Source organism: Fringilla coelebs (genome assembly GCF_963513975.1).
Source record: "Fringilla coelebs genome assembly, chromosome: 1".
Taxonomy (NCBI): domain Eukaryota; kingdom Metazoa; phylum Chordata; class Aves; order Passeriformes; family Fringillidae; genus Fringilla; species Fringilla coelebs.
In genome coordinates, this window is record NC_140028.1 from 122226619 (window position 1) to 122240315 (window position 13697).

General features: G+C 52.9%; 1 protein-coding gene across 1 annotated transcript; it reads left to right on the plus strand.

Moving 5' to 3' along the window:
- Window positions 1–10052: 10052 nt before the first annotated feature.
- Window positions 10053–12650, plus strand: SP8 (Sp8 transcription factor; the record flags this gene model as incomplete). The annotated part of the gene is made up of 2 exons (XM_084202164.1): window positions 10053–10088; window positions 11172–12650. Exons 1-2 carry the CDS (start codon window positions 10068–10070, stop codon window positions 12648–12650), a joined length of 1500 nt encoding a protein of 499 aa, XP_084058290.1. The 5' UTR covers window positions 10053–10067.
- Between the last annotated feature and the right edge of the window lie 1047 nt (window positions 12651–13697).

Sequence of the window (13697 nt, forward strand, 5' to 3'; positions counted from 1 at the left end):
GTTTCCAGCTCGGGGACAACCCTGTAATCCCACTGTGGCAAAAGTCAGTACTTGCATCGTTACCATTTATTCCTCCCCACTATGAAATTGGCCACTACAGTAAACTTCGTCTGAGACTGCTCAGTGTTTGAAGAACAATTTTACATTTGCACAAAAATGAGCATCCTTTCCTAGGAGCAATGAGTTTTTCTACCAGAAATCATATTTTACCATACAGCTCTGATACACAGCACTTGCTGCACAATTAGCTACACAGCCCAGGAGCAATGGCGTTGGCTTCTCCTTGTGCAGACATCACTGCTGTGCATCCACTGGATCTAAAATCTCAGTCTGCACATTCTCTTTGGACTCGGTCTCATGGAATACAGTACTGTCACTACTCTGGCCGTTTCAAGAGGCCACGCTGCATCCTGCCCAGCAGAGCTCTTTCCCTTCCAGATGGATGTTTCTCTTGGGTTGGTTACGGTAGTGATGCTGAATCCAAATGCCAGCTTAAGGCATTCAGAGCCTCCTGCTGGTTTAAACCAAACTTGCCTGTCCACGATTGCCAGGTATACACAGGGCACCCTCTTACAAGTGTTGCAAGATATAGGGCAAAGTTTCCTACCCAAAGAGAAACAGACCCACCCATGTTTTGGGTCCTAATGAAGGCTGACCCTTCTGAGAAACCTTCTGGGTATCTTAGGCCAACATGATAAAATAATCAAAGTAGACCTGGTCGCCCAGACAGACACAACACAAGTCAGACTGCTTCAGTAGGGTTATTCTCCTCCATCACCTCACACGTGTCAGGAGGGAAAAATTTATCCACTGTGAGCGTGGGCAGAGTGAGGTTAAGGGGAACGTTACACGGGGTAGATGTCCTGGATAGTTGCATGAAAGGTAATGCATCAGCTGGGAGAAAAACACCTTGCCAACACTAGTTGTGTTCCCCCAAGCACAATCCCAGTGGGTGACTTGCCTGTTCCCCAAGTAACAGGAAAAATAAGTGAACCTACTGATGAAATTATAGAATATCATACCTGTGTTTCCAAAGGTTGCTACTATATGTAGTCAATGAATCTCTACTAAGCTGGCATGAAAAAGTGGAGCCCCTTGAATTTTTTTAGAACTGGTCGGTACTTGGTGTATTTTTGAAGATGTGAGCAGAAGAATCGTGTAATGTCATGGATATGTAGGTGTTGCCAGCCTGTCTCCTCGGGGGTGGATTTATGATGTGGAGGCAAGCAAGAAGGATTTGCCGAGGTGACTTGGATCCTCGGAGAAGTAGGAGGAGTCCCTCCCTCTACAAAAGTAACCCAAACCGGGAGGAACCTAGAAACCGCGGGAGGCAGGACTCTCCCTCCGGGCTCAGCCAGCCCCGGCCGGCGGCACTCCGGAGCGCTCCAGGGAAAAGGCCGCCTTTCCTTCGGCGGTATCCGGGGACAGCGGGGCTGGGGAAGCCCTCGCTTCTCACATCTCGCATCTGCGTTCGCCTCGACCACTGCGTCCTTCTTAAATACATGTGCGTACATACACATACGTACCGCTCGCCTCCGCCGCATCGCCTTTGAAGATGTTTACCCAGAGAGACGGCACTGCCATAGCGCTTTATTGCAATATAATGCACTGGAGGAAAAAATAGAAGGGGCTCATTATTGTGGTTGATAAACATGGGAAAAGCACATGCCTGACCTTTCATTTGTACAATTAATTGTTCCAGCAAAAAGAAAATGAGTCTTAATTGTGCACAGCTTCCTAGAGGATCAGCTGTGCACTGCGTTCTGAGAGAAACGCTGTGAAGTTTTTCTGGAGGCTTTTACTTTCCACTAGGGCAATAACAAGAAGAAAGAAAGATCTCTATGTCCCACCCCTCTTCTGTCTCAAAGAGGAACTATAATCATATTTCAGTGACCTGCAGCATTTCCTTCAGTTTTGTGAAATGGGCTTTTCCGCTTGTCCAGTGCTATTTTGCCCCCATAATAAGAAAATTTTTAATAATGCACAACCAAACTCCATTTGAGAGATCAAGGGTTAGCCCAAAGCTGCACCTTAAACCCGAGCTCAGAGTTTAGCTGTCAGATCACGTCGATAGCAGCGGGTGGGTGCTCAGGGTTAGGAACGGGACTTCCCAAGCCCTGCTGTGCTGGTGTCCAAACGGGGTGTGTGCTGCTTGCGGGCTCTGAAAGGGCCGCTTCCTGTGTCCTCCTGCAGGACTGTCGGCATCCAAAGCCTCCCTCGGGAAACGGACCTCTGTGGTCGGTGACTGGGGACATCAACCACGGCGAGCGGAGGGACAGAGCACCGCGGAGGGGGAGGGAAGGGACGTGCCCGGGACTCCCCCTCCGCGCCAGGAGACAGTGGAGCGCCGGGGCCGCGGGATGGACAGAGTTCCTCCCACAGCACTGACAGTTCCGCCGGCCTCGGGAGGCTGAAGCCCCCGGGAGAGCGAAGTTTTAGTCCTTTCAGAACCGCCGGAAAAGGTCTTTTGTCTGGCCCCGGTTGATGATTAATAAGCCCCGGCACGGATCCTGCCCTCGGCATCGTCCCTGGGGAGCGGCGGGGCTCAGCCCGCCCGGTGGAAAGGGATCGAGCCCTAGCCGGGGCGCGGGTGAGATCCTGCCTCGGGAGTGTGACCGTCTTAACTTTTCACCGATACCGATTTTTAATCTCTAAATCACAAAGGGACACATTCTGTGCTCCTTAATAGAGCACAACGTCCATTGACTTCTGTCCCATTGACTTCAATGGGAGTTTCGCTCCATTAAGGACCGCAGAATTTGGCCTAAACTGACCGCAATAATTTTGTTGCCGGTAATGGAGCTTCAAAGCCCTCTCTAATTAGCTGACGAGCAAGAATCGTTAAACATGCTGTACAATTCCGAGTGTGCTACGTGGGGGCTACAGAACAGCTGAGCAGTCCTCATCAGACCTGGAGAAGCTTAGAAACCGTGTTCAGCGAAAATTCCAGCTTTCCGGAGACAACCTGGGGACAAGAATGTCTGACGAGTCACTTAATATCTGCTGCGTTAATGCCCGAGCCTGAGGAAAGAGACCCTCTGAAAAGTTATGAAAGATCTGATCATACACTCGGCTTTTGCCCCCCTTCGAAGACGCGTTTAAAGAATCACTGTATAGGCTGTTGCTCGCATTTATCAAAGATAAACCAAATTAATTGTGTTTACCCTTAGCCCGGAGCACTCCTAATGAGTTACGCTAAATCCCTGAGCTCCTGCGAGCAGTAAGCAGCTGTAGTTTGGGCTGGGATGAGCTTCACTACGATCAGGCACCTTCACGTCTAGCTTTATGACTAGCACTTTTCTCAGTACGGGGGCGGGAGTAGAGGGGGAAACACAACAGAAACAAATTCAATCCACTTTAGCTGAATTCATCTGTAAAGGCACTTTCATTACACGACGCTCCTGGGCACAAACTCCTTCCTCAATCCCGCAGCTGTAGATCCAGCAGCGTGAACAAATATTTCGCCAATATTTAAATTTAATAGTGCGATTGTTATACACGTACATTTAAATCCCTGCAGACTGTCTACTACCTGTAAATTTTAAACGGGGGGAAAAAAAAGCGTTTTCCTTTTTTTGAAAGCAAATATTGAAGCAGGGGATATGGAGTAAAGGCTTACGATCCTTCAAGGTGAAATGCAGAAAGAAGAAAATAATAGTTGTTAAATAGCATAAACTTATAAAGCGATTCATAATATTTTTCTCGACGAACTAACCATATGAGGAAAAAAAAACCTCTCGAAAACTCTAGGCATGTCCAGTATATTAGTCATCTATGTTTAAAAAAAATTGGGTTCGGAAGTTTTGGTCAATATTCTAGGCAAAATATGCTCAACAGATGATAGTGGAGATGCAGCCAGAAAACAACTCCAGCTATTTAAACTGCCAAATGAGACATAAAGCTGCATTGTAAAAATCATCTGGAAAACAGGTTTTCCTATTGAAGTCGCTATGTGTTAATTACTGTGATCTGGAAGAGCTCTGTATCTAAACGCCTGGAAGCCGACTTTCACCCCGCATATGTAAATGAAGAAAGTGCTGAATCTAAGCCAGAGGGTTCATGTTCGGATTCATTTCCGTGCATGCCTAGACATTAATATGTGTTCATGTAGGGTTCGTACAGTACGAGGTGTTATTTCCTTATAAAGAAACACCAGGTCTCGCTTTCCATTCTCCTTACAAAATTATTCGCATTATTTATGCTACATTGAGCGATCTAATTTCTTCGTGATAGTCAGCTAATTGCTCTGGCAGGTAATTAGAAGCGGTTTACAACGCAAAGGGCTTTTGCGGTGGCCCTCGGATTATTAAGTTGCTCTGTAAATTATACCATATTTGCCGAAGAGAGGGAGGGGGAAGGGGCTTTTGAGAAGTTCTTCTGCTACGATCAGAGCTGAGACACGTCCCTGTCCACCCCCCAACACTTAAAAAAATGGGGGGAGGGGGCTCTTCCAGGGCTCGGAGTCGAATTATTCTCAAGCACGCGATCTGAAGCCCATTTTGTTCGTGCTCACTGGTCCAGAATAACTTGGCCATAATGGCCGGGAATGGGCCAGGTCTGCAGCAAGCTTCCTGCGCCCTGGCAGCATCCAGCAGGCATGTGGGAAAAGAATGGCTTAAATGGGGACATCTGTTCAGTGTTGCTCATCTCGCTCCTGCAGCCAGGTCGGGTTAAGAGAATAACCTGTTCACCACCTTGCCTTCCTCCCGCTGCTCGTCTGCCCCCCTCCCCCGAAGTTAATAAGGCTGCTGGGGAATGACGGGGGAGAGGGAGCGAGGGGGTGACCTAATTGCTCTGCCATATAGGCAAATAACGACAGGGAAAGGTGGCAGCTACATTGTAAGAGGAACAGTAAATATATCAATATTAGGGTCTCTCAAGTCAAATCGCAGGAGTTCTGCATTCAGGAGACGGCTGTGGTGCACACTGAGTGTGTGAACGGACGAGGGCAAAACCTTCTTGGCACAGTGCTTCGAAGGTACGTCTTTCCTGGAAGACCAGGGGTTCTTCCACTCCACAAACAGCAGCAAGCAAAAATGTTTTATTTTTTTTTTCCCCAGATTGACACTTCTGTGCGGTTGGGAGAACAAAGAAATACATACATGCATACATATATACATACATACATACGTACGTAGAAAGCTTTCCTTTTCTTCTGTGTTCTCCGCAGGCTAAGATTTAAAATGTTTTCGGATTTGCATATGCGAGTGTCTGTCACACACATTCATATACGCCCACATATCCACAGACGCCCGTGTGTATATACATTTATATATTTGTATGTTTATATATAAATAGCATGCATTTCGGGGCGTGACCCAGCTTCAGGCAGCCTGTTTAATGGGAACGTCCTGTCTTACACACCGGTTTTCCAAACGGTTAGCATATCTTGGCACCCTCTTGAAAAGCTTGTACTATGATTTGAACACGTGTGGTTAAACCATCGTACCCGGAGCATCTCCTAGATTATTTGTAATTAAGCACAATTCCCAAAGTAACATTTATCTTCCCGAAACTGCGATTGCAATTGTCAACCGTCTGGAGGAGACGCGGGGTAATCTGGAAGCATTACCTCCTCTCCTAACGGAGCAGAATGAAAAGAAATCAATACGGCTGAGGAGAAGAATTTAGTAGTTTTTAACTGTAAGTGGTGCCTGAGAGAAGGTGATATATAATAGGAAAAAAAAAAAAAAAACCAGAAAGCAGCTTAAACAAATCTATTCTAGGCAGGACCGAAGGACCGGCGGCGGGGGCTCCGCGCTCTGCCCCGCCCGCTGCCGGCACGCTCAGCCCGGGCGCTCGCTCTCCCCGCCGGCGCCTCCCGGTACTTACATGACCGCCCAGGAGCCGATGCGTGCACAGCGATAACGTACCGGGAGAGCGGGGGGGTGGGGAGGGGAGGGGGGGGAGGGCAGGGAAAGAAACGGGGACAAGAAGGAGGAGATGCGGATCGGATCTAGGCGCACACCGGCGATGTAAACAGAGTGGGTGTGAAGGTGCCTCTTCCTCTCCCTCCCCAGGCATGCACACACCAGCATGTGCGCCGTGTCTTCCTGGGCTAATTTAATTACAGGGACCCTTCGGAGACGCAGCTAGCTGCCTTTTTTTTTTTTTTTTTTTTTTTTTTTCCTTTTTAGCACAGATCCAGTCAAATAAATAAACAAACGAGGAAAGACGTCGAAGTGAATCGTGAATCCCCTCCGCCGGCTGCAGACAGGTCGGCTTGGACCCTCTCCACAGAGAAGTCCGGGCTCTGCCGGGCGCCTCCCCGCCGGCTGCGCGTAGGAGCGGTCAGGCCGCTCAAGGCTGGGAAACGCGTGGCGGGCAGCGGGACAGGGACACCGGCAGGGTTGGCGGGTACCTGGGGCACGTTTACACCGACTGGAGAAAAAACCCACATAGGCAATAAGCGGAGGCACCGGCGCACATGCCCCGTCCGCTCCCGCCGAGCTGTACCCCGTGCCCGACAGGGAGCTCCGGTCTCAACCAAAGTGCCCAATGAGGCAGTGGGGAAAACGTCCCAGGTGAAGCCCAGCAATGCAGAGGTGCAGGTAGAGGTTAAAGGAAGACATTAAACACCCTCTTTGCTCAGTGACCGCCAGGCACAGCACGGTCCTTTCTGACTGGTGGCCGTTTTGTCTCGTTCACGTCCTATTCCCCTTTCTCCGCTCCCCGAACAAGCCGAGCTCTCGTGCGCCTGGAGAGTTGTTTGTCACCCCTCCGTAAATCTTCCAGGTGACAGATTCTAGGTGAAGGTGTCGGGCGAAGGGGACACCTCCTGGCCCCCACCTACCCAGCCCAGGGCAGCAGGTACTGGGCGGTGGGGCAAACAAGGGGGCAACGCAGCCTTTTCCAGAGCACGGAGCCCAGGGAGGGCGAGGACAAGGCCCCCGCCTGGAGGCTTTCCCCCATGACCACGGGAGCGGAGCTAGGAGCCGCTGGACGCCGAGGAGCGAGGCTTCCTTCTCGCTGGACGCTTGGCAGACGGCGGAGCGGAGCCGCACCGCCTGGAAGGCGGCAAGAGATTCTGGCTCCCACCCGTGTGCCCCTAAATTGGCGCAAGGGTGGCGTGAAACGCTTTCCCTCGCTAACACGGACATTCAGCACACGGCATGGTCAGCCGGCAGTTTAATCTTTCCAGCTACGCCTTTTCAAATAGCACAGACCTCTGTTTCCTCAAAGAGAAATCCCCCTCTACACCCCGGTAGCGCTGTTTGTAGACAGGCGAGGACCTCTGGTACAAGGGTCTATCCATCTCTGTCCGCTTGCCCGTCGCAGCGCGGAGAATCGGGGTATGCTCCAAGAAAATCCACCCCCCCTCCCGAAAGGTTAGCGACAGCTATCGTTGTGTCTAAAGTTCCGAGATTGCTAATCTACATTGTAGGCTCAAGATGTTAGGTAGACTTGAGCAAGTTGTTCCCAGGATGTAAATTAGGTCCAAAAAGCTGTTGTCCAAATCGAAGAAACAGAGAAATTAATCTGGGAGACTATCCATCATAGGCTGTAATAAAGGAAGCGACATGGATGAGACAGATGATATGATTAAGGAGCTGTGGTCGTTTTAATTAACTTTTTGCTGTCCTGTAATGATCAAACTGGTCAACAGACCCGGTCAATAAGCATGTTAATATCAAACAAATAAAACCGGGGATGATTAAAAACCTCCTGGTTTATTAAATTTGAAATTCAAATGAAATTTATGCTGCAGATGCATACAGAATGCTAATAGATTTTAGCTTTATTGAGAGTGGATCCCACAGGTTTTCAAGAAACGGCACGAACATTTATCTCCTCCCGTACATTAAACTTCAAATGGGGGGGAAAAAAAGTTTTAATTAATTTCTGGAAAACCTCTCTTTGCTGGCTCCCCCCCCCCTGCTTCCGCCCCCACCTGCATATTATGTTGATGTACTGCACCCTTAAGTGCAGTGGTCAATAAGGCAAATGCAAACAAAATTGTAAGCTTGCTTAAATCCTTTGCCCAGCAGGCAATGTGTACAAAGGAGGAAGGTTACAGATGTTTCCGTGGCCAATTCAGAAAATATCAGCTCACCGCTCTCAAAGTTCAGAAGCTGCTGCTTTTCCAGTTTCGGGGAAATTATCAGAGTAGCAGGAGGATGCCCACTGGCAGGAGTTTTGTGATTTCTGTTCTGGTGTATTTGCCTTTTTTTTTCCTCCCTCTCAGTTGAGTTTCCTTGTAAAGACTCCCACGACTATTTTTACAACGAGTTTTTCATAATTTCCCACACTGTGCTTTTAAAGGAAAAGCGCACTGAAAATTAAGGATTTTTGACCCCAAATCAAAGGAGTCAAGGCAAGCATCGGAACAAACAAACACGAAAAGATCGAAAAAGGTCACGTTTCCTCTGGGCAGACAAGTGCAGACAAAATACGGATGCGAATGGAAGACCCACCCGGCGAGGCTGTCCTAAAAAGAGATATATCACTAAAGGCTTCTACTTCGCCGGTGTATGGCAAAGTCTCTCAGACTTTCTGGGGCTGAAAGGAATGCGTGTCGATCTTTTTACCTAACCTGGCACACCACAAAATGCGATTTTGTGTTCATCTAAAATGCAATGCTCACGATGCTTGTTTTGCTCTTACGCTTTCTAATCTATGTCTTAATAGTTCCTCCCCAACTCCAGCAGATAAAGAAAGTGGAGATAAAAAGTTAATAAGTATTCATACAAGGGAGTATCTCCGGGAAATGTTCTTCCCCTCTTTGAGGGTGATAGTACTGATTAAATTAAATCCGAAATTTAAACAAGTGTGCGTTAGGTCTGTAAAATGAATATCATTATAGAAGGAGACCAAAGCAATGAAGTTAATTCTTTTTTATTTGTTAAACGGAGTTCCCTCCTTCCCCCACCCCTTCCTCCTTCTGGGCTGGCCTGTCACGCCTTCTCAACAGGCTAAAATCATTCAGAGCAGCTCGCAGAGAGAAACGCGACATTTATGGTAAGCGTCAGCTTTCAGAGAAAGAAAGCAGTTCATTAATTTACTTCACTCTTACTTCAAAGCATGATAATGTACATTACTCCCTTGATCAATAGATATGATGTACAGTCAATATCCCCAAGACACGGAAACGGGTCAAAACCGAAGCCGAGAGAAAGAGGAAAAACATCCCCTGGAAAGCTAAGCAAAGCCGTGGAAAACCGGCGGGGGTGAGAGCACCTGGGCGAGCAGGGCCGGGCCGAGCGGGGTCCCCCAGGGAGAGGGGGAGAGGGCTCTGCTCTTCCCCGCAGCCTCCCAGGGCTAGGCGAGGAGCCGAGGAGAGCAAAGCGCTCACCTTCGACGGGGACGAGGCGGCGGGAAGCCAGCCCCTGCTTGTGCCGGTGCCGCCCGGGTGGACTCCGCTTGTGCAACCCCACCGCCAAGAATCACGCCTGAAAGCGCGGTCGGCGAGGGCGAGAAGGGAGGGAACGACAGGCAGCACTGGCCTAAAGTGTTTCCCCCCCCTTGCCGGGACAACGGGAGAAGAGCTGACCAAAAGGGATCGGGAAGGAGGGAAAGGGGGGCTAGTGGAGAAACAGGATGCTACCGCTCTCGCCAGTCCGTGCCGATAATCATAGCAAGACTGAGATTATGATGATGATGATCATGATGATATAAAAATTGAAACATAAACCGCTCCGAGGGAAAAAAAAAAAACCAATAAAAAGCAACTGTTGTCAAATTACGCACACAGGGGTGGGGGGCGGGGGGGCGGTGATGGAAAGAGGCGGCCGGGACGAAGGAGCCCGACCCGGGGTGAGCGGTCCCCGCGGACCGGGACCGCAGCCCGCGCCGCTCGCCGACGTGAGTGCGTGAGGTCATCAGCGCCGGCGGGGCTCGACGGCCGGGCTCGACGGCGCTGCTGACTTCACGCAGTCACGTCGGCGAGCGAGGCGGCGGTGGCGGGGATTGGCTGGCGGTGGCTCAGCGGCACTTCAAAGCCGGCGAGGGAGCTACAATTGTGGTGGAATGGGCGGAACTGATCATTGTATTGCACACCTCTAAAAAAAACACTGCCTCTGATTTATCAATATAAAAAAGATCCTCTGAGAGGAGGGCACTTTTGTGTGATGGCAACTTCACTTCTAGGGGTGAGTCTAAGGATTTTTTTCTCTTGCTGGTTTAATTGGTTTCTTTTTATTGTCGATTGGAGGGGGTTAAAATAACCCCTGTCTTGACCGGGGCTATCAGTCTCCTCTATTCAGCCTGGGTTTTTTTTTCTTTTTCCTTTTTTCTTTCTTTTTTTTTTTTTTTTTTTTTTTTTTTTTTAGCTTAAGTACAAGTGAATTTAGGTGAAAAGAAAGAGTGAGAGGGGGAAAAGGGGGCAGAGTCACTTTTCAGTGAGCAAGAAAAGGTTTTAAGGGCATTTGTAGAAACAACCTACAGTGCCTGGGCTGTGCTGTTCCTGTGCCCCCGAAGAAGTGGCTTTTCTTCTTTACATGTGACTGCTGGAAGAAAAAAAACAACAAACAAAAAATAATCCCAAACCCAGCACTATCGGGGTTTTTTGCGTGCAATTTTTAAAAAAAATTTGCAACAGATTGTGGCTTTTTATTTCCCTTTAAAATAACACAACCCACCGTGTCTAGCAGGTACGTTCAACTCGTGTATGCATACATATTTACATATGTTAAATTTCTATATGTATTTCATTATCGTTGCTACGTAAATTAGGCTGGTTTAAAGGACGCTTAAAGAAGAAGAAAAAAAAAAAGAGCAGTAATCTGATAGTCCTGCGATTCTGTATTTAAGAAAACAGCCTTACTGGCCTGAGGGACGGGGACCAGCCACGTCCCGGGCAAAGGGAGCAGGCTGAAACGTAGCTGCCGCCGTGCCGGGGGCATCTTTAAAGCTACGGTAACAGACGCAACTTTTTTCCCCTCTCTTTTTTTCTTCCCCTTTTTTAACCCTTCCTGAGCTCCTTCGGGGGAGGGGAGTTGGACGGTGAAAAAAAGCCCCGGTAGGCGTTTGGAGGCAGAACTGCGGTGCCGGCCCCAGCCAAGGGATCCTCCCGCGGGAGTCGCGAAACTTTGCGCCCGGGGCCGGGCGGCGGAGCGGAGCGGGGCCGGGCGGCGGAGCGGTGCCGGGCGCGGAACGCGGGGCGCGGGGCGGCGGCGCGGGGCCGCTCCATCCCTGACGCCGGCGGGACGGCCCTCTCCCCTCTGTGCCCGCAGGAGGAACCGCGGGTAGGCTCCACGCCGCTGGCCATGCTCGCCGCGACCTGCAACAAGATCGGCAGCCCCAGCCCCTCGCCGTCCGCCCTTTCGGACAGCACGTCCTCCTTCGGCAAAGGCTTCCACCCCTGGAAACGCTCCTCCTCCTCAGCCTCGGCGGGCAGCTGCGGGGCCGTGGGCTCCGGCCTCCCGGGCTTCGGCGTGGCGGGCGCGGCGCGGAACGGCTCCTCGGCGGCGGCGGCAGCGGCGGCGGCGGCGGCGGCCGCCCTGGTCTCGGACTCGTTCAGCTGCGGCGGCTCGCCGGGCTCCAGCGCCTTCTCCCTCACCTCCAGCAGCGCGGCGGCCGCCAGCTCGCCCTTCGCCAACGACTACTCCGTCTTCCAGGCGCCGGGCAGCGCCGGTGGCGGCGGCGGCGGCGGAGGCGGCGGCGGTGGGGCGGCAGGACAGGAGGCGGCGGCGCACCAGCCCGTCTTCATCTCCAAGGTGCACACGTCGGTGGAGGGGCTGCAAGGCATCTACCCGCGGGTGGGCATGGCGCACCCCTACGAGTCCTGGTTCAAGCCCTCGCACCCGGGGCTCGGCGCCGGCGAGGTTGGCTCAGCGGGCGCCTCCAGCTGGTGGGACGTGGGCGCCGGCTGGATCGACGTGCAGAGCCCCAACGGCGCGGCCGCGCTGCCCGGCTCGCTGCACCCGGCGCCCGGCGGACTCCAGACCTCGCTCCACTCGCCACTGGGCGGCTACAACTCGGATTACTCGGGCCTGGGCCACTCGGCCTTCAGCAGCGGCGCCTCCTCGCACCTCCTCAGCCCCGCCGGGCAGCATCTCATGGACGGATTTAAGCCGGTGCTGCCCGGCTCCTACCCGGACTCGGCCCCCTCGCCGCTGGCCGGCGCCGGGGGTTCCATGCTAGGCGGCGGCCCCGCCGCGCCGCTGGCCGCTTCGCCGCGCTCCTCCGCCCGCCGCTACTCGGGGCGCGCCACCTGCGACTGCCCCAACTGCCAGGAGGCCGAGCGGCTGGGGCCGGCGGGGGCCAGCCTGCGCCGCAAGGGGCTGCACAGCTGCCACATCCCCGGCTGCGGCAAGGTCTACGGCAAAACTTCGCACCTGAAGGCGCACCTGCGCTGGCACACGGGCGAGCGGCCCTTCGTCTGCAACTGGCTCTTCTGCGGCAAGCGCTTCACCCGCTCCGACGAGCTGCAGCGGCACCTGCGGACCCACACGGGCGAGAAGCGCTTCGCCTGCCCCGTCTGCAACAAGCGCTTCATGCGCAGCGACCACCTCAGCAAGCACGTCAAGACCCACAGCGGCCCCGGAGGCGCCGGGGGCCCCGGAGGCGGCGGCCCCGGCGGCGGCCCCGGCCCCGGCGGCAAGAAGGGCAGCGACACCGACAGCGAGCACAGCGCGGCCGGCAGTCCTCCCTGCCACTCCCCGGAGCTGCTGCCGCCCCCCGAGCCCGGCCACCGCAACGGCCTGGAGTGACAGGCGGAGGCTCGGGGCCGTCGCGCCCCCCAGTCCCGCCGCCCTCCTGGTCGCGCAGCCCCCCGAGCGCGCAGCCCTGCGGCGGGGACGCGGACACGTAAGTAGCTGGCACGGCTCCGCAAGAACAGCGCTCAGCCCCGCGGCCGCTCCGCTGCCCTCCCGCAGCCCCGCACGGGGCTGGCGGTACGGCCGGGCAGCGCAACCCCCGCGACGGGGGCAGGGGAGCGGCTCGGCAAAGGCGGAGAGCCGCGGCCCCCCATGGGGCGGCCCTGCCGCCGCCTCCTTTCCCCTTAGCCTTGGGACCCCCCTGCCTCGTGTTGCTTTTAGAGCGGAAAAAACACCCACGGCCCCTCTCGCTTTGCTGCTGGAAACCGTCCCGTACTCCCTCCCTCCGCCACTGACACCGGTAGAGCCGCAGTGCCCCGGCGGGGCGGGCAGGCGGGCCGGGGCTGCTCCGCGGCGGGGCCTCCGATGGCAGCGCCGCCAGCCGCCCTCCGTGCCCCGCACAGCGCCGAGCTGACCCTCGGACCTGCTCTCATCCCGGTGCCTGCTCGGAGCCCGTCTGCTCCCCGGGACCGGAGCGGCAGTGTGCTTATTTCCCTTCCACTTTTTTTTTTTTTTTTTTAACAAATCGTTTACCTCCTCAAGTCCGAATTTCACTGCGTTTGCCAGCAGATTTGTATAATTCTCGTTTGAGCAGGAATCGCGAAATACGTTGAAAATAATTAGGTTGAAAGTCGTATATTTTTTTTTAACTTCAGACAGATGAAGAGGAACCGTGGGTTTCAAGCGAAGATGTATTTCCAATGCCAAAAAAGGGAGGCCGGGGGGGGAATAGGAAAATTAAATATTTGTAAAATGCGTCTGAACCTTTAGGTTTGTACCACTGGGAAATCGTTCTAGATTAGCTAACAATTAAATAAAACTCCACCAATATATCGGTGTGAGGTGCAGTTGTCCAGGAGACGATTTTGTATAGTATTTTTCTTGTAAATTTCTTCCAGTAAATATTTGAAAATATATTGAAGTACACTTGAGCTTTTTTTT